General features: G+C 32.9%; 4 protein-coding genes across 4 annotated transcripts; 3 read left to right on the forward strand and 1 right to left on the reverse strand.

Annotated features, from left to right (window-relative positions):
* The first annotated feature begins 3,081 nt into the window (after positions 1-3,081).
* Positions 3,082-7,673, forward strand: LOC101263184 (ribosome biogenesis regulatory protein homolog). Its single transcript, XM_004251518.5, has 8 exons — positions 3,082-3,325; positions 4,203-4,353; positions 5,245-5,296; positions 5,394-5,522; positions 5,839-5,956; positions 6,815-6,998; positions 7,092-7,205; positions 7,300-7,673. The coding sequence occupies exons 1-8, from the start codon at positions 3,234-3,236 to the stop codon at positions 7,447-7,449; spliced, it is 990 nt and encodes a 329-aa protein (XP_004251566.1). The 5' UTR covers positions 3,082-3,233; the 3' UTR covers positions 7,450-7,673.
* Positions 7,674-8,481: 808 nt separating this feature from the next.
* Positions 8,482-10,227, forward strand: LOC101263488 (early nodulin-93-like). Its single transcript, XM_004251519.5, has 3 exons — positions 8,482-8,716; positions 8,816-8,877; positions 9,893-10,227. The coding sequence occupies exons 1-3, from the start codon at positions 8,650-8,652 to the stop codon at positions 10,040-10,042; spliced, it is 279 nt and encodes a 92-aa protein (XP_004251567.1). The 5' UTR covers positions 8,482-8,649; the 3' UTR covers positions 10,043-10,227.
* A 1,098-nt stretch (positions 10,228-11,325) lies between these two features.
* Positions 11,326-15,722, forward strand: TPS17 (sesquiterpene synthase). Its single transcript, NM_001252112.1, has 7 exons — positions 11,326-11,442; positions 11,526-11,793; positions 12,180-12,555; positions 12,930-13,148; positions 13,541-13,679; positions 14,870-15,118; positions 15,426-15,722. Exons 1-7 carry the CDS (start codon positions 11,326-11,328, stop codon positions 15,720-15,722), a joined length of 1,665 nt encoding a protein of 554 aa, NP_001239041.1.
* Positions 15,508-18,229, reverse strand: LOC104644825 (pentatricopeptide repeat-containing protein At1g08070, chloroplastic). Its single transcript, XM_010315391.4, has one exon. The coding sequence runs from the start codon at positions 18,227-18,229 to the stop codon at positions 16,034-16,036; it is 2,196 nt and encodes a 731-aa protein (XP_010313693.1). The 3' UTR covers positions 15,508-16,033.
* Between the last annotated feature and the right edge of the window lie 10 nt (positions 18,230-18,239).

Below are 18,239 nucleotides of genomic sequence, written 5' to 3' on the forward strand. Positions count from 1 at the left end.
TACCATAGATGGCAATTTGTAAGGGCAACTTTTCGTATGTATAATTTGGTTAATATATTTTTCAATCGTAAAAGTAAAAGAGCCATCAAAACTATTTTCGATAGACTTTGAACAAAAGACTAAAAGTAAATGAACTAACTATCCTATCTCATGAGGGTAAAAACGAAAAAGAGAGAAAATATATATCATAAGTTTTCGATAGACTTTGAACAAAAGACTAAAAGTAAATGAACTAACTATCCTATCTCATGAGGGTAAAAACGAAAAAGAGAGAAAATATATATCATAAGGGCTCTAATGTTTGTTTGTTTTTTTTTTTTTGTTTTTTTTTATGTGATTATGTCTTTTTTGTTGTTGTTGAACTTTATCAGTGTTTAAAATTTAGAACTTTTGAATAGTTATTTGCAAATCAAGTTTGAAATGGATAGATAAATCTCCATGTGACTAACAAAGCCAAAATGACAGACCTTGAATTCATGATCTCTTCGTAAAATTAATAATTTATGCATAGATTTTCTAAAATTAGTATAATATTATTTGTTGACTATAAGAAGACTAAATGATACACTAGGTTCGCTTAGTTCTTTTTTTAAATTTTTTTCAGTGGTGCACTCATGTACTAGAAATGCTAGATTAGCCTTTGATTCGAGTTACGAAAACAAGCGCTTGTAGAAATGGAAATCCTAGATTCACATATGGTTTTAGATGTGTAAATAGAGATCCTTGTGGTTCGGCTCTTACCGCGATTTGTACATAGTGGGGGGAGCTTAGTGCACTGGATGGCCTTTTTTGTTTGTATATCGAGTTTGTTGCTTTTAGTATGCTACACTCTTCTTGGAATTTTGAAGTTATGTATATTTTTATATAGATAAGAATGCTATCTTCTTGGATAGATATATCAAATTCAACAGTAAAACATATTTTGATTTTTGGCTTGTTGAAGTTTCAAGTAGCTTTAATAGTTATTTTTCTGTTTTCATAGGTCTAAGAAACTGACCACATTTGGAAAATGAGGATCTGTGTTGAATCACCAGACAAGAGTTCATCCTACTGATGCTGAGGAAGCAGGTTTTAGAACACGTAATGGACATTATGAGTTCTTGATTATGTTATGTGACGTTACAAATACTCAAAGATCATCTCTGAGAATTCGTTTTGGTTTTCTGTGATGAAGTTTTCGTTTATAGTGATTGTCATGAGGATCATTTAAGCTCATGGGATTCGAATCTGTTGTGATGTTTGTCAAAAAAATAATAGTCGAGAATCTTTCTCCAGCTGTTGTTCTTCAGCGTCTTCCTATTCCTTATCGAATTTGGGAGGACATATCGATGTATGAACTTCCAAATTCGAAGGGAAAAACATCTGTTCTGGTTGTAGTGGATCGCTTATCTAAATATGCTCACTTTGTTGCTCTGTCACATCCTTGTTCTTCTGAAGATATTGCGTAGTTTCTCTTTGATCAAATTTTATCGCCTACACGTGATGTCAAGATCCATTGTATGTGACAAGAGACTCAATCTTCGCAAATGCATTCAGAAGGAGCTTTTTCGTCTTAATGGAACTGAGTTTAGCTTTAGTTCGAGTATACCACTCTCAAACTGATGGCCAAACTGAGGTGGTGGATAAAACGTTAGAGATGTATTTAAGATACTTCTCTGGTTCTCATCCGAAAGGTTGGTCAATCTGGTTGTCTTGGGCAGAATTCTGCTATTGGAGGCTGTTTTTGGAAAGAAACACAGCGTAACTAGAGTCAGTGGAACAACTGTTGCTAGCTCGGGATCATGTTGTTGAAAAGACTGCAGCAGAACAGAATCGTGTGAAGACGATTTATGGATTCTTAAGTATAAAGAAAGGGAGTTTGTTGCTGGTGATTTCGTATCCCTCAAGTTACAAGCTTATTGCAAGACTTCAGTAGCTACGCGGAGCGTGTATAAACTTTCATCCAGGTACTATGGATCCTTCAGAGTTCTTGAAAAGATCGGGACAGTGGCGTATAAGCTTGAACTACCAACTTAAAGCAAGAATTTCATCCAGTATTTCACATCTCCGTTCTCCAAAAACACGTTGGTGATGATCTCATCGATGTTCAAGCTCGGGTTCTAGTTCAGATTGATGACTTCCTGGAAGTTTAACCTTCATCAGTTTTGCTAATTTTTGAATAGCACTAACTATACTATGTTGCAGTTAAAGTGTTGCTTGTTCTTATTGGAAAAATGCTTTGTTTTTATGTAATGAATGCTAGTATTTTGAGTTTTGGGCTTTTTAATGAAGTTAACATAAGGTCTCATTTTAACACTCCAATTTTTATTTTATATTTGGTTTTGGTTTTCGCTATGTCACGTATCGGTATTGGAGCACGATTAATCTGAATTTACTCCACTTAGGATCCATTGAAACAAACGCTTCCTATCAAAGGTTTTTTCACACATCACGAGTAGCCTTATTGACACTCCAATTCGCATAGCTTGAAATGTGGATTCTTTTTTGTTTCATATATTTTAGGGAAAAGGTCAAAAATGCCCTTAAACTATGTAAAAGGAACAAAAATGTCCTCCGTTTATAGTTTGGCTCAAAAATACCCTTATCGTCAATACTTTGGTTTAAAATTACCAGTACATTTTTATGTTCTTTCGCATAGTTTAAGGGCAATTTTGGCAAAAATATTAACGGTAAAAATATTTTTGAGTCAAACTATATCTAAATAACATTCTTATTCCTTTTACATAGTTTAAACGAATCACAAATAAAATATTAATCAAACTAATAAGTATAAATCTTCTTTTTTTAATCTAACTTTTCTATAAATATTTTGAAATGCCAATTATGATGACGACAATAAGAAAAAATTATTTTGTTTAACTAATTTGATATATAAAAATTATACATACTTTTATTGAATTTATTTTAAGTTTTTATATAAGTAGTGTAAATTTCATTTATATTATACTATTACTATGTATTTATTTAAATCCTATTAATTTATTTCATTGATTATTTTAGAGTTTGGCTAATCTAAATTTACGAATTTTTTTGATATGAACTTAAGATTTAAAATTAAAATTGTGTGACGTAAATTAAAACGAACAGGAGTAGTTGAAAGGGGCTATTAGGTTTGACCTATTTGCATTTTATACCCATCACTTTGTCTTAAAAACTCAGCCCCCAAATCCTTAAACCCTTCTCGCCACTCTCCGTAAGGTCTTCTGCAGAAAACAAACCAAACGAAAAAAAACATGGAGATGGCTCAAGAATCATATGAATTGGATGTAGGTAATCTTATGGCTTCATACCCACATCACAGTTTTGCATCTACACCTTCTTCCAGGTTTGAGTTTCTTGAAAAGTACCCTTTTTTTTTTTAACATGTATTGTTGTGCTGATTTCTGCTAAAAAAAAAGGTGGAATCTTTAGTGTGTTATCATCCTGTTTCGGAAGATTTTTGAACATGGCTGTGTTGTTAATGTCTGTTTGGGGTAAAGGGGTAGCTTAAAACCGCAGGGAATTGTCAAAAAGATTGAAAAACCATATGGGAATTAGACACTAGTGCAGGTTAAGCTAAGAATATAATAGATGAAAGTAAAGTGATACTTAGCTGTGTTCTTGGAAATTACTGTGCTTTTATTCTAACCCGAAAAGATGGAACTTTGAAAGGATTTTAGAGTATTGTCTTCAACAATTTCTGTGATTTTTGCTCAAGTTGTGTTATTGTTTTTGATTTATGAGGTAACAGAGTTATCTTGGGGTGAAGGAGTAGACCTTAAATTGTAGGAAATTGTCAAAAGAGTTAAATATCCCTTAGAATGGGCGAAGATTTAGCTGAGAATATAGTAGATCGAATTGAAGTGTCTGTTTAAGTGATACCTAGCTAGTTGGATACTTGGATTAAACTGGTTAGCTATATTCTTGAAAAGTACCCTTCTTTAACATGTATTGTGATGTCAATGCTTTTTTTGTTGCTTGAAAAAAGGTGGAAACTTGGGATGTATTTACAGTATTCTCTTTCCACTGTTTGACAATTTTTGCTGAAGTTCTTTATGATACCCGATTCAAGAAAAAGTTGTCTTTATAGTTTAACTCATGGGGATAGGGAACTAGCTCACAATTAACAATGTTAGCTCAAGTTGATGTTTTGACTAAGTTACAATGATAAGGACACTCAACGGATTTCCTTTATTCATCATATATTCTTACTAAATATGTAGGGAGGAGTTGGTGAAGGAGTGTCTACAGGAGGGGACCAAGTTAGTGCAAGCTATTGCAGATGCTCTCTTCAACTTACCTTCAACAGAAAGCCCTGATGGTCCTCTTGTCCAGTTGCCTCAACCAACTACGAGATTGCCTAGAGAGAAGCCTGTAAGACCTCATTTCTATTTTTTGCACAAGAATTGTGTTTTTCTTATCAGTTCCAAGAGGAGTGGTAGAGCATGTATTTGCAACAATAAACTCATTTTTCTGCGCATTCATGGTATTTGAAACAACTGATCTGTTTTCTATCGTGGCTCATTCCGAATTGCGTTTAAGTCATTGTTCTGTAAGGAAGAATGTTACTTTAATCTTAATTTGATCAAATTAATGAAAGAAACTTTTCCACGGAAACAGAAGAATAACTTGCAATTATTTTGCTCCTCTTCATTATGTCTCGTAGAGGGCGTACATATAATACAGTGTAAGGATCTGATTTTCCAATGAGGTCTTTGTTTGTTAACCCCTTTGCCTGAACAAGTTCTCTGTTTCTGATAAAGAATAGTCGAATCTCATTATTTCTTTTGAGAATTGTGTGACTCTAGCTTCAATTGTGAATTGGATCTGATATACAGCATAATCTATGATAATACAATTTACTACAGTGAGCACAGGGGCAAAGTGTTTACGAAGATTTTTACCTTCATATTTGAGAAGTTGTGTGGTCGTGATCGAAATAATGTGGCAAGAAATTATTTTGCCAATTCTCCTGATGACTTTAAAACTTCATTTGTTTCTTCCCTAAATTATAGTACAATGGTCGATGTAGTAACATTTATAATATATTCTGATCCTAAGTTTGTTGATTTCATTTTTTTTTTAAGGAATTTCTTTCTGTGGTCCTGTTATTAAAGTTTTTTTATATAGAATGCTTAGATGCCTCCCTTCCTCCCGCCCCTATATTCTAGATATGCATAGTGGAAAAGAGATCTTCTTTACTGTGGTCTTATCTGTTAAATCTGTCTGCTCCTTTTAGTGCTAATTATGATTTGATTGTTTCAGCTTCCAAGGCCTAAACCTCCAACAAAATGGGAAGTGTTTGCCAAGAAGAAAGGTACCATGTTAATAGTGTATGGGTTTTAGAATATAGATAATTCTTGATTTAAATGACCTTCATTGTGTTCTTAATTTTTGGTAAAATTTTCTTTCAGGTATTCAAAAACGTAAGAAAGACAAGGTGGTGTTTGATGACCAAACTGGTTCATGGAAGCGCAGACATGGCTACGATCGTGTAAATGATGACAAAGATGTGCCAATCATTGATGCCAAGGCAACTGATGGTTAGTGTGGGGATTTTTTAATTCTCGACTCCTGCAATATTCAATTTTCTTATGTCTCAAGCTCTCAACTGTAAGGATTTTGAATGATAGGATTCAAAGGGTCATAAGATCCTAAAATAAATGTATGTCTTGACGTCGAAGTTCAGTATTTCAGTTCTTAATGGATAGTGATTATGATTATACTCTCTTATATCAATCAAGTCCTCATGATGATAACTAGTGGAAAGAAACTTATACTTTGTCCATGAAGGGAAGAACATATCTGCATTAGCATTTTGTCATTGTTCTGAATGTCATCTCCCTGTTTTTTTTTCAGAGCCTGGTCAAGATCCTTTTGCTAAGAGACAAGAAGAAAAGAAGAAAAGAGTAGAAAAACAAGAGAAAAACCGATATAGTAACTTGAAGGAAGCTGCAAAAGCTGGTGCCTTGCCAAGGTCTTGTTCTTCTAAACTTCTCATGTTTTTCTGCCATAACGTTTTTAGTTCTTTGATAATTCCTGCCATCTATGAGGGATTTATTAGTTTTTTTGCTCATGTATCAAATCCATTTTAAAAAAATCCAGTTTAGACTAGTTGTTGAATTGTTGCATTGGTTAGCAGATCTCATTCAGGAAAACCATCAAGCCTTGTTTGTATCAGTTGCTAAATACCGCCTTGAAGTTTGCATCTACCTTTTTCTTATCTGTTGCATCCTTCTGTCTGATGTCGTTTGTCTTGATAAGCACGGTGGTTAAAATTCTTACTCTCCCAAAGAGAGAACCTCCTTGTACTTATTCTAAGTGCTTACAAATCCTTAACATATTTGTTGTTTTGCAATTTGTTTAATGTTTTCTCAAATATATTGGATGCAACAGTGACTAAGTTTATCATCATTCCCGAAGGAGAGGATTTTTCATGACTTTTAAGTTATAAGTCACAGAGCTTTAAGCCTCTGCATGAAATTATTATCTCTTACACAAGTCAATGGTGGAGAAAAACGTAGATCCTGTTGAAAGTTCTTTAATTTAGCGCAAAAGTATGTCTAGTCACCTAATCTTTTCTAATCGATTCCAGCAAATCTTAGTATTTGTTTTGTGAGTTGATCCAAAGAGAATCAAAACAACATTAGTGAATGAATCAAAACAAACGCAAGTTTTCTTGTTTGTGAGTTCCTTTGCGGCTGATTTGGCGATGCCCTCTTTCTGTTTCTTTGCCCTCGACTTCTTAAAATTCCTCACTCTGGTGTATTAGCGTACTTTAGTTGGCCACGCCAGTGAAATACGTGTGCCTCATACTTCATTTCTTGCTTTGCAGTCACGTTCAGCTTGCTGCCACAGCACTGCCTATAACAGGATCACAAGCTGCACCAAGGAAAATTAGCAAGGATGAACTCGGAAATGTTGCTGGAATGGCAGCCAATGCAACAGCTAGTGGCGGAAAATTTGACAAGAAGTTGCCTGGTGAAAAGCCCCCAAAACATGACAAGAAGTATCGAAAGGTTTGTTCTCTACAAAAACTACATACATAACTTTCCTTAGTTCTGACCTCGATTGTACAATTCTAAGTCCACGTCCCTCCTATCCACAACCAGTTCCTACCAGTTGCGGAAGGATCAGGAATGGGATCCTTAGAGAGACAACAAACCGAGAAGGTCCTAAACAAATTCATGGCCAAGAACTCCCACGAGATACTCAACGTGCAAAAGGTATAACACATGCATATGTACTCATCTCTTATCATTTCATCCTCCGAGATTTCTACGTGCTAATTAGTTCAAATTTTTCACCTTAATACTGTAGGCTATAAACATGTACAATGTGAAAAAAGATAAGAAAGGAAGAAGCCAAGGAGGGAAGTCATCGTCAACCGATAACAAATTGAAGGCAAGGAAGTCACCTTACAAGAAATCATCAACAAAAGGACCTTCAAATAAAGGAAAATCTAAGTGAATTTCATATTCCAAATTGTAGTAGTATACATGGTAGTCAACCCCCCCCCCCCCCCTCCCCCTATCTTTATGTTTTGTTTGTTTAATTTTGTGTTGCAATGGAACTGTGAAAGAGATTCTTGAAAAAGGACAGAAATAGTATTTTTCATGTATGGAGTAAAGTAAAATACCCTTTAATTGATTTAATGGAAGGATAACTAGCAAGGTTTTCATATAGTTTCTAAATTATATCTTAGTTTACTACACTCTGAATAGAAATTACTTGCTCCTTAAGTAACAGTAAACGATATTAAATCAAATAATGTCATATAAATTAACACGAAAGAAAGTATTTTCTTTTTTTAACCAAACATTATCTGATCCCAGTGCTTAATAAGACTGTCCTTACCCATTGTTTTGGGCTTTTGGCTTTTTGAAAGTGCCTTTTTATCCTAAGACTCCCAAAACCATTCATATATTGCATTATCTAAAGTCCAAACTATGGATCCAACTAATCTGTCTGTGTATTTGATACGATGAAAGTCATTTATAATATAAAAATTAGACTTATTTAGTTCTTTATGTAAATTTAGATATAGAATTTACTATGTGTGTTTTCATTTGTCAATTATACAGTCAGATACGTATAACAAAAGAAAATACTAACATTTTTTATGCGATTTATTTAGCTACTTCGTAGTAGAATCAGAACACATATTAAAAAATAATCAAATTTCGAATCGAAAGTATATAATTAGAAATATTTAACTTTATTAAAAATATAATCGAAAGAAATTTAGTTTAAATATTTAAATAAAATATTCTGACAAATTTAAGAATCGATGATACGTTCAGCTTTTTTAAAAAAACCATAGATTCATGTACCAACGAACAAAAATCTAATGAACCGACCACAGCAAGAACTTGGATAGTCTACAAATACACTAATTTATAGTACTACCAAAACTTAAAATATAATAATATAAAAAACTTTATTCTAAAAGTAACAATATATTAATAATATAAAGAACTTTATTCTAAAAACATGTCACTTGAGACATTGGAAATTAGACAAAACCATCAAACATTTGTCTAAAATGCCTATAAATAAACTTTCATTCTTCACTTCACTCACAAAATCATCAATTTCTTGATAAATTAAGAAGCATTATCATATTATTATTATTATTATTTGTATAATTTTTGTTTATACAAAATTAAAATGGCCAAGAATGTGAGTTTAGCTTCAATGGATCAAAAACTAGCTATGGCTAAGCGTTACTCTTATGGTACTTTCCACTTTATTGCTTGTACCTCAACAAAAAAAATAATTATTATTTTTTTAATTATAAGATTAATTTTATTTTTTAAAATGATTGTAAATGCAGAAGGAGTAGTAGCAGGAGCAAAAGCAGCTGTTGTTGCATCTGTTGCTACTGCCATTCCAACAGTAAGATTTACACTCTATATATAAACCTATTTCGAGCGTAGTAAGTAATCGAGTGTTGATGGTTATAATTTTTTTTTATGGAAAATGGTACCCTAGATCGAAGATTAGGGTAGTAAATAGTCAAGCGTTTTTTTATTAGGTTAGTAAATAGTCGAGCGGCTTTTTATTAGGTTAGTAAATAGTCAAGCGTTTTTTTATTAGGTTAGTAAATAGTCGAGCGGCTTTTTATTAGGGTAGTACACATATTTCAATTCCTCTTGTTAGCGTTACTGTTATTACTCTCCTGTAATCTTATTTTTTGATTTTATTATTATATGCTTTTTTTATTCGGTTATTATGGCATACACTAATAGAAATTAAGATTTTTCTTATCGTGAATATATTAATGAAATTTTACAGAGTCGTCTTTGTTAGGGAACACTTTATCCTTTGACTTGTCGATGCGCATTCGAATTTAATCAGGTTCCAATGTGAGTAACCAAACACCGAGTGGGGAACTAAAAAAATGGAATTTTTTCTTGTAATAGAATGTTGATTGTTTTTAATTCTATTCCCACTGAACCACCTCACTAGGAAAATGCATGATGAAAAATAGATTTTTCGTTGAAATATAGAGAATAACAACTAAATATTTTCTCCTTTCTCGCTAATTCAATCAAATATAATAATTGGAAAATAGGGATTTTTTACTAGCTAGTGATATTATTTGTTGTTGCTACTGTTCCCTCTTATCTCCTTTATTTTAATATTACATTGTTACTACTATATTTCCTCTCATTTTTGTTTTTGGTATGCTTTATTTGAGATAAGAACCTGTCTTTCGAAAACAGTTTCACAAGATAGAAAGAAGATTGTATATGCACTAATACCCTCTCTATCCCCCACCGATATATTAGGATACGTTGTTATTATTGTTGAAAAATATTTACCAAACACTAGAAAATAAATTATTATTTTTCGAATATTTTTCGTCGTACCGAACATATAAGGTCTCAAATGTTTATGAAATATACAGTTTGCTATTGGGAAGATGTCACCATGGGCAAGAACCTATCTGAATCCAACAGCTAAAGCTCTAATCATCTCAACAGTTGCTGGGATGGCATATTTTGTTGTAGCTGACAAAACTATTCTCAAAACAGCAAGGCAAAACTCTTTCAAATAGGCCTAATTAAGGCTCACAAATAAATTAATTTAAGTATTTTAGAGTATGTCTAATATATTAACATTACCTAATTTCTATTTAGGTATTGAATGATTGTTATGTATTGTTTTATAATTGTATTATTTTGTTATATTATATCATACTATTGTCTTAGTAAATACAATATATGAATAAATTTTATTGTTCTTTGTTGTTACGTAATATTACGCATTCATAATTTGATGATAAACGTGCAAGGAAATTAGGACACAAGGTGGGGGGCTAATGTGATAAAGTGGGGTAAAGGATTAAATACAATTATATTAAATAACGAGTAAACACAAAATTAGTGGGGGCAAAGGATAAAATACAATTATATATTATTAAATAATGAGTAAAGATAAAATTAGAAAAAATTATTAAGACAACGACGCAATCACATAAATTCGACTGTTACAAAAAATGGGTCGTTTGGTTATTATCTAATAGTAAATTTACACAATAAAATTTAAGTAACAATCAAAACAAACATTGAATTTGAACTAATAATATAATACAACGGGTATAATAAATATTTATAAGGAACAATAAATAAATAATAATTCCTTGAATATAATAAATTTTAACTCTTTGAAAAATGACTAATTATTTACAAAGGTAAATTAAAATCTAAGTGATAAATTATGTTACAATTTTTTGGAAAAAATGCACAAGTACCCCCTAGACTATGACCGAAATTTCAGAGACACCTTAACTATACTAAGGTCCTATTACCCTCCTGAACTTAATATTTTTGAAATTTTGTGCACCTTTTGTCTTATATAATACACTCTGTGACTCCACGCAATTAAGGCACGTGGGAGATATTTAGATACTACGTAAGCCAAAAAGGCGCACAAAAGTACAAAAATAATAAGTTTAGGAAGGTAATAAGATCTTAGTTTAGTTTAAATGTGTTTCGAAGATTTCGATCATAGACTAAGGAATACTTGTGCATTTTTTCCTAATTTTTCAACTTACTATACAAGTAAAAGCAAATATTTATTTTTAATATATATAATAGACAAATAAGTCGGAGAGTATTCACAGATTGGCTTGAGCCTAATTATGTGGATGGACCCCACAATATTTTTCAATTAAGTAAAACCACTAAATCATCATCATTATAAATAGGAATTGAGTCATCATGCTTCATTGTATTAGTAAGTTGGAAAAACTTGAATTTGCAACTTCCACAATATTGTCAATTTTTAATATGCATTATACTTTTGTCTATACAAAGTTTTTGTAACTCCTTGTGAAAAATGGAGTTGTGCACACAAACCGTTGCAGCGGATCATGAAGTTATAATTACACGTCGCTCTGGTAGTCATCATCCTACTTTATGGGGTGACCATTTTCTTGCCTATGCTGATCTTCGGGTAAATAAATATTTTTTATACTATCAATATAAAAAAAAAGAAAAGAGAATCATATGATGACTAATGTATTAATTTCCAAGTAGGGAGCCAATGAAGGGGAAGAGAAGCAAAATGAAGACCTAAAAGAAGAAGTGAGAAAGATGCTAGTGATGGCTCCTTCAAAGTCTTTGGAAAAACTTGAACTCATCAACACAATCCAATGTCTTGGTTTAGGTTATCATTTTCAAAGTGAGATTGATGAATCATTGAGTTACATGTACACTCATTATGAAGAATATTCGATTGGTGATCTTCATGCTATTGCTCTATGCTTTCGATTACTTAGGCAACAAGGTTATTATGTCTCATGTGGTAAGTATCATTCAATTTTTTTTAAAAAAAAACAACAATTTTTTTTCTTTCAAGTTGAGTTCTTGATTGAGTTCTCGAGTCGTAGGAAGTTCATGATATCGGGTCGAGGTCAGGAGTAGGAAGTCGGGTCTTGGGACTCAGGACCTGACATCAACTCTTGATCTTGGTCGGTGCCTGACTCCTGATCCACGACCCCAACCTAAGACTTGAGTCTTAGCCCCTTATTTAGACTCGGGGATCAAACCCAAGACCTGACTCCTACCTCGACCTAAGACCTGATCCTAACCCACACTCGAAATTTGCATCCTTGCTAAAGGGTGGGGATTCAGGTTCGGTATCATAGTATTTGTTCAAATTATATACCTAAATGTTTGTGGGATAAGCAGATGCATTTAAGAAGTTCACTAATGACCAAGGAAATTTCAAGGAAGAATTGGTTAAGGATGTAGAAGGAATGTTGAGCTTATATGAGGCAGCACAATTCAGAGTACATGGAGAACAAATTCTTGATGAAGCACTAAATTTCACCATTGCTCAATTGAAACAAATTTTGCCTAAATTGAGCAACTCCCAACTTGCACAACAAATCACAAATGCACTCAAGTATCCAATTAAAGATGGCATTGTGAGGGTAGAAACAAGAAAATACATATCATTTTACCAACAAAATCAAAATCACAATGAAGTCTTACTAAACTTTGCCAAATTAGACTTCAACATCTTGCAAACATTGCATAAAAAGGAGCTATCTGATATGACAAGGTATATCTTAACCTTTGGTGAAAAGTTAAAATACTTACTTGAGGAGTCTTTATACTATGTTCCCACTTCAAATTTATACAAGTGGATATCTTCTGAAGTTGTCTCGAATTCTCAAACAAACACATTAACCATGCGGACGTTCTATTACACCTAAACAATTTTGAAGTAATATAAATAAAGTGATGTAATAATATCACTTCAAGATTGTTTTGAGGGCAATAGGACGTTTGCATAATTAAGGTCATGTCTTTTTGAAAATCCAGAACAACTTATTCAGATGTCACTCTATGTCTTCTCTCTTTAAGTAAATATTCTTTTCTTTTATATATCAATTAAGCGCGCCTACTGACGAAACACATGTACAATTTTTGTAGGTGGTGGAAAAAGATGGAACTAGTGAACACATTACCTTATGCAAGAGACAGATTGGTAGAGTGTTACTTTTGGTGTTTAGGCACCTATTTTGAGCCTCAGTATAGCGTCGCAAGGAAAATGTTGACAAAAATTTCATTCTATATTTCAATTATTGATGACACATATGATATTTATGGGAAACTAGATGAACTTACTCTATTCACTCAGGCAATTGAAAGGTAATAAATTTTTTTTGTTATGTTTTTATATAGGGAAAATGCACAAGTACCCCATCAATCTATGCTCGAAATTCTAGAGACACACTTATACTATACTAAGGTCCTATTACCCCTGAATTTATATTATAAGTAATTTTCTACCCCTTTTCAGCCTACGTGGTACTAGCTTGAAAGAAAAAGTCAATCAGCGCTGGACCCAGAAGATAGTGTCACATAGGCTTTAAAGGGGTAGAAAATTATTAATAAAATAAGTTAAGAGGGTAATAAGACCTTAGTGTAGTATAAGTGTGTCTCTGAGATTTCGATCATAGATTGAGGGGATACTTATGCATTATCCCTTTTATATATATATATTGATAGCTCACAACATTTTTATAATTGTTCTTATGTAGGTGGAATATTGATGCTTCAGAACAGTTACCATTATATATGAAGATTATTTACCGTGATCTTTTAGATGTTTATGATGAAATTGAGAAAGAGTTGGCAAATGAAAACAAGTCATTTTTAGTCAATTATTCCATAAATGAGGTACTTAATTTTATTAAAGGAGTAGCAAATAACATATACTACAAAAATTAATTATCAATAATAATCATTAAGATTTGACAAAAAAAAAAACATTAAATTTAGTTAGAGATAAGGAGACAAATCAAATAAACCATGCACGTGAGTCTCACAAGTTACATTTTGCTCAAAAGTAAACATTTTTACATTATAGAATAACCAAAAGTTAGAGACTACCAAAAATAAAAGTAGGAAACCAAATTCTAAATCAAGGACTTTATATACGAAAAATGGTATTAATATGATTATTTTTTTAATTTACTATTGGGTTATCGGTAACAAAAAAGTCCAAATTGTTATCAAAATCGCTAATAAACCAATAACCCAACACTCATAACCAATAAAAAAGTTTCAATTCGAGTTATTGATTCTGATTTGATTTTAAACCACCTTAGTTCTATTTAGGGGTGTTTGTGGTTCGGTTTGGATTGGTTATTGATTAAAATAAAAATCAAACCAATCTAATCGGTTTTTTAAATTCCTAAAACCAAACCAAATCAAACGAAAAAACAACCATCGGTTTGGTTATTGTCAGTTTGGTTCAATTTATTTGGTTTATTCGGTTTGAAAGTAATAATTTTTTTGAGGACGTACAAATTTTGATAGACACAAACACCAAGTACATGAACAATATAAAGAAAAGCTAATGTCAGTTCAGTCAAACAATTAAGTAATATTACACGAACAAAGTGATTCATTTAAGAGAAATATGACTATTTTATGTGAACTACGATGGATAAAAACAAATGAATTTTGATGGACTTGGATTTGAGATTGTTATACTTGGGCTAAAGTGTTAGGCTAGAGAAAATGGTAAAATTAAAGACTCAAGTTAATAAAAATTTAACAAAATATTTTTAATTTACTTATGAATAATATATAAATAATTCTAAAATTTATATATCTAATTTATCGGTTCGGTTTGATTATTTCTGCGGTTATTTTTTAGTAAAACCAAAACCAAACCATATAGTATCGATTTTCAAAATTAAAAAAAAAACACATCTAATCAAACTAAACCAAATATCAGTTTTTTTTATCGATTTGGTTCAGAATACGATTTGATTTGGTTGTTAACCATAACCAAGAACAACCCTAATTCTATTATAGCTTATCTCATTTTAATTTTCCAAATACTTTATTTATTTTTTCAGATGAAAAAGGTCGTAAGGGGTTACTTTCAAGAGGCAAAATGGTATTATGGAAAGAAAGTACCAACAATGGAGCAATATATGAAGAATGGAATTTCAACAAGTGCTTACATATTGCTAACAACTACTTCTTGGTTAGCAATGGGAAATGTAGCAACTAAAGATGCATTTGATTGGGTAGCAACTGAACCACCAATAGTTGTTGCTTCTTGTTACATTATAAGATTACTCAATGATCTTGTATCACATGAGGTAAATATGCATATATCTCAATTTATCTACTATTATTTACTTGACTAAAAAGACTTTTTTGAAACTTATACTCTCTTCGTTTCACAAAGAATGATACAGTTTGACTTGACACGAAGTTTAAAGAAGACTTTTGATCATGTGATTCTAAATTAAAGTCATGTCAAAGGAGTCATTCTTTTTTAAACGGAGGGAGCAGTATAAAATAAGTCATAGAAATTTGTGTAACTATAAATCATAAATCCTTCGACTCATTGTTAGAAATTCATGCATTTATTTGTCTCTAATTTTTCTTTTTAATTTATGTTAGGAAGAACAAAAACGAGGAAATGCGGCTTCTGCTGTTGAATGTTATATGAATGAATATAGCGTTACAAAGGAAGAAGCACACATAAAAATAAGAGATATAATAGAAAATTATTGGAAGGATTTGAATGAAGAATACTTTAAAGTAGATATGATTATTATACCAAGAGTTTTGCTCATGTGTATAATTAATCTTACAAGAGTGGCTGAGTTCATATATAAAGATGAAGATGCTTATACTTTCTCCAAAAATAACTTGAAAGATGTCATCTCTGATATACTAGTTGATCCTATTATATAGACCGATGACAACAAGAAAAAGAAGAATCATTTGTTCGGGGCTGGTGTTTTCGTTCAATAAAACTATGGGATTGTAATTACGTTGTATGTTATTAATAATAAAACAATACTCAAAGTTGAGTGACGACTTTCTGAGATAATAACTGTTAGTTGAGTGAGCGTGTCAGAGATCAACTCACTTTTCTCAAACAGTGTAATATCTTTACAGAAAAAGTATTTGGCAAAATTTGTGTATATAACTACTTGTAGTAAGTACCTTGAGAGCATTCTGGCTATAAACTTAACCATCCACTCTGCTTGATCTTTATCAGTTCACCAATAGTCTAAACACGAGCAAGAACCGTTTTTGAAATGGTGAAATCGATTCCTGTCTCTTGCAATGATCTCCCTGTTAAATATCTTCGATATCATCTTCGTGGCTTCATGACAATTGCCACACACTCTAAGGTTCTTAACAATTCTCAGAGTTGTCCCTGGCTTTGTGCTGATTAATCCAAAGGCAATCGCCAACTTCTCGCTATGCTGATTTAGTTTTTCTTCCTTCCACTCTTCATCCATTTCATAATGTACCTCAGATGTATCTGGAACATGGCCAGCCATTTCCAATAGCCTATCGACTTCATCCAACATCTTATAAATCTCGTTGCTTTGCTGATGTGTTCTATCACTAACAAGAAACTCGTGGACTACTCTATCAATCTCAATGGAGGTACAACCAGGAACTTTCGTCATTCCTTGATCATTTAAAAAAGTTCTTATCGATGCTACTTTGTCCCAATTTCCAGCACCGGCATAGATGTTGGATAAGAGTACATAAGCACCAGGATTCTCGGGTTCTAATTCAAACAAGTTCTTGGCAGCATATTCACCCAACTCGAGATTCTTGTGGATTCTACAAGAACCTAGCAAGGAACCCCATATTGCACCATCGGGTTTAATCTCCATGCTTTCGATCATGTTCATTGCTTCATCGAATTTTCCTGCTCGTCCTAGAAGGTCAATCATACATCCATAATGCTGCAACTTTGGTGTGTACTTGTAGCTTTGGATCATGGTAATAAAATATTCTCGACCAAGATCCACTAAACCAGCGTGATTGCAAGCTGATAAAACACTAACGAATGTTATATCATCTGGCTTCATTCCTTCCTCTGTCATTTTACGGAAAAGCTCCAGAGCTTCATATGCATCACCATGCATTGCTAGCCCTGAGATCATCACATTATACGAAGCTAAAGTTTTCGTTCTCATTCCCTGAAAGACTTGTTTTGCTGCTGCGATGGCTCCACATTTTGCATACATATTTATCAGACTAGTCCATAGAGAAGTGTTTTGTAAGTGTTGATAATGCTTGTCAATATAGACATGTATCCACTTACCAAGATCTAGAGCACCTAAATGTGCACAAGCTGGAAGGATGCTCAACAACGTAACATCATTGGGATCGATAACTTCTTGCTGCATTCGATGAAAAACAGCCAATGCATCTTTGTAATAGCCACAATGTGTATAACCCCCAATCATAACATTCCACGACACGAGGTCTTTCTCCTCTAGACCCTCGAATAACATCCTAGCCGTTTTCACATCACCACATTTCGAGTACATATCAATAAGTGCATTAACAAGACGAATATTCAAACCAAGTCGGTGATCTTCAATCCATGATCTCACCCAATTCCCCAATTTAAGTTCACCTACACGTGCACACGCAGATAGAACACTCAACAACGTGCTCACCGAAGGTACCACATTCACATTTCTCATCTCCTCAAACAACACCAACGCCTCCTCAAACCGTCCCACCTGAGCATACCCCGAAATCATCGCATTCCACGAAACAACATCTCTCACAGGCATTTCATCAAACAGTCCCCGAGCATCACCGACACGTCCCTTCAACGCATACCCATTAATCAACGCCGTAAACGACACAGCATCTCTGTTAGAACTTTTATCAAACACCAATCTTGCATCATCCATTTCACCATTTTGAGCATACATATTGATAAGTGAAGCATGTACATAAACATCAGTCATCAACCCAAGCTTAAAAACATGTCCATGAATCGTTTTCCCCATCTGGGTATCCATTATTTTCGCACAAGATTTAAAAAGAAACGGAAATGTATACGAATTCGGTTTATTACCCGAAAAAAGCAATTTTTCATAGAAATCAATAGCGAAACTGGGAGATGAACTCAATGAATATCCTCTAATTATCATGTTATACATAACGTGATTAGGGTCATCGGTAGAATTAAAGATTGATAAAGCATATGATAATTCTCCATATGGATTAGTGACACAAAATTCAAGTAATTTGCTTAGTGCAAATTGGGTATTGTGTAAACCAAATTTGATGAAATGGGTATGAACATTCTTGAAATCTTCCATGTTTTTGCATTTGGATAAGAGGGAAAAAGATGGATGAGTTTGAAGGAGTTTGTAAGGGGGATCTGAGTTTGGGAGAAAGTGGAGGATAGTGATAGGTAAAGAGAGTGTCATTGTTTTGTGT

Source organism: Solanum lycopersicum, chromosome 12, assembly GCF_036512215.1.
Source record: "Solanum lycopersicum chromosome 12, SLM_r2.1".
NCBI lineage: Eukaryota > Viridiplantae > Streptophyta > Magnoliopsida > Solanales > Solanaceae > Solanum > Solanum lycopersicum.

Coding starts and splice junctions, on each gene's coding strand:
- LOC104644825 (XM_010315391.4), bottom strand. CDS start 18,229: ATGACACTCTCTTTACCTATCACTATCCTCCACTTTCTCCCAAACTCA.
- LOC101263488 (XM_004251519.5), top strand. CDS start 8,650: ATGGCCAAGAATGTGAGTTTAGCTTCAATGGATCAAAAACTAGCTATG. Junction 8,717..8,815: donor GGCTAAGCGTTACTCTTATG/GTACTTTCCACT, acceptor TTGTAAATGCAG/AAGGAGTAGTAGCAGGAGCA. Junction 8,878..9,892: donor TTGCTACTGCCATTCCAACA/GTAAGATTTACA, acceptor TGAAATATACAG/TTTGCTATTGGGAAGATGTC.
- TPS17 (NM_001252112.1), top strand. CDS start 11,326: ATGGAGTTGTGCACACAAACCGTTGCAGCGGATCATGAAGTTATAATT. Junction 11,794..12,179: donor AGGTTATTATGTCTCATGTG/GTAAGTATCATT, acceptor TGGGATAAGCAG/ATGCATTTAAGAAGTTCACT. Junction 12,556..12,929: donor GAGCTATCTGATATGACAAG/GTATATCTTAAC, acceptor CAATTTTTGTAG/GTGGTGGAAAAAGATGGAAC.
- LOC101263184 (XM_004251518.5), top strand. CDS start 3,234: ATGGAGATGGCTCAAGAATCATATGAATTGGATGTAGGTAATCTTATG. Junction 3,326..4,202: donor GCATCTACACCTTCTTCCAG/GTTTGAGTTTCT, acceptor CTAAATATGTAG/GGAGGAGTTGGTGAAGGAGT. Junction 6,999..7,091: donor ATGACAAGAAGTATCGAAAG/GTTTGTTCTCTA, acceptor ATCCACAACCAG/TTCCTACCAGTTGCGGAAGG.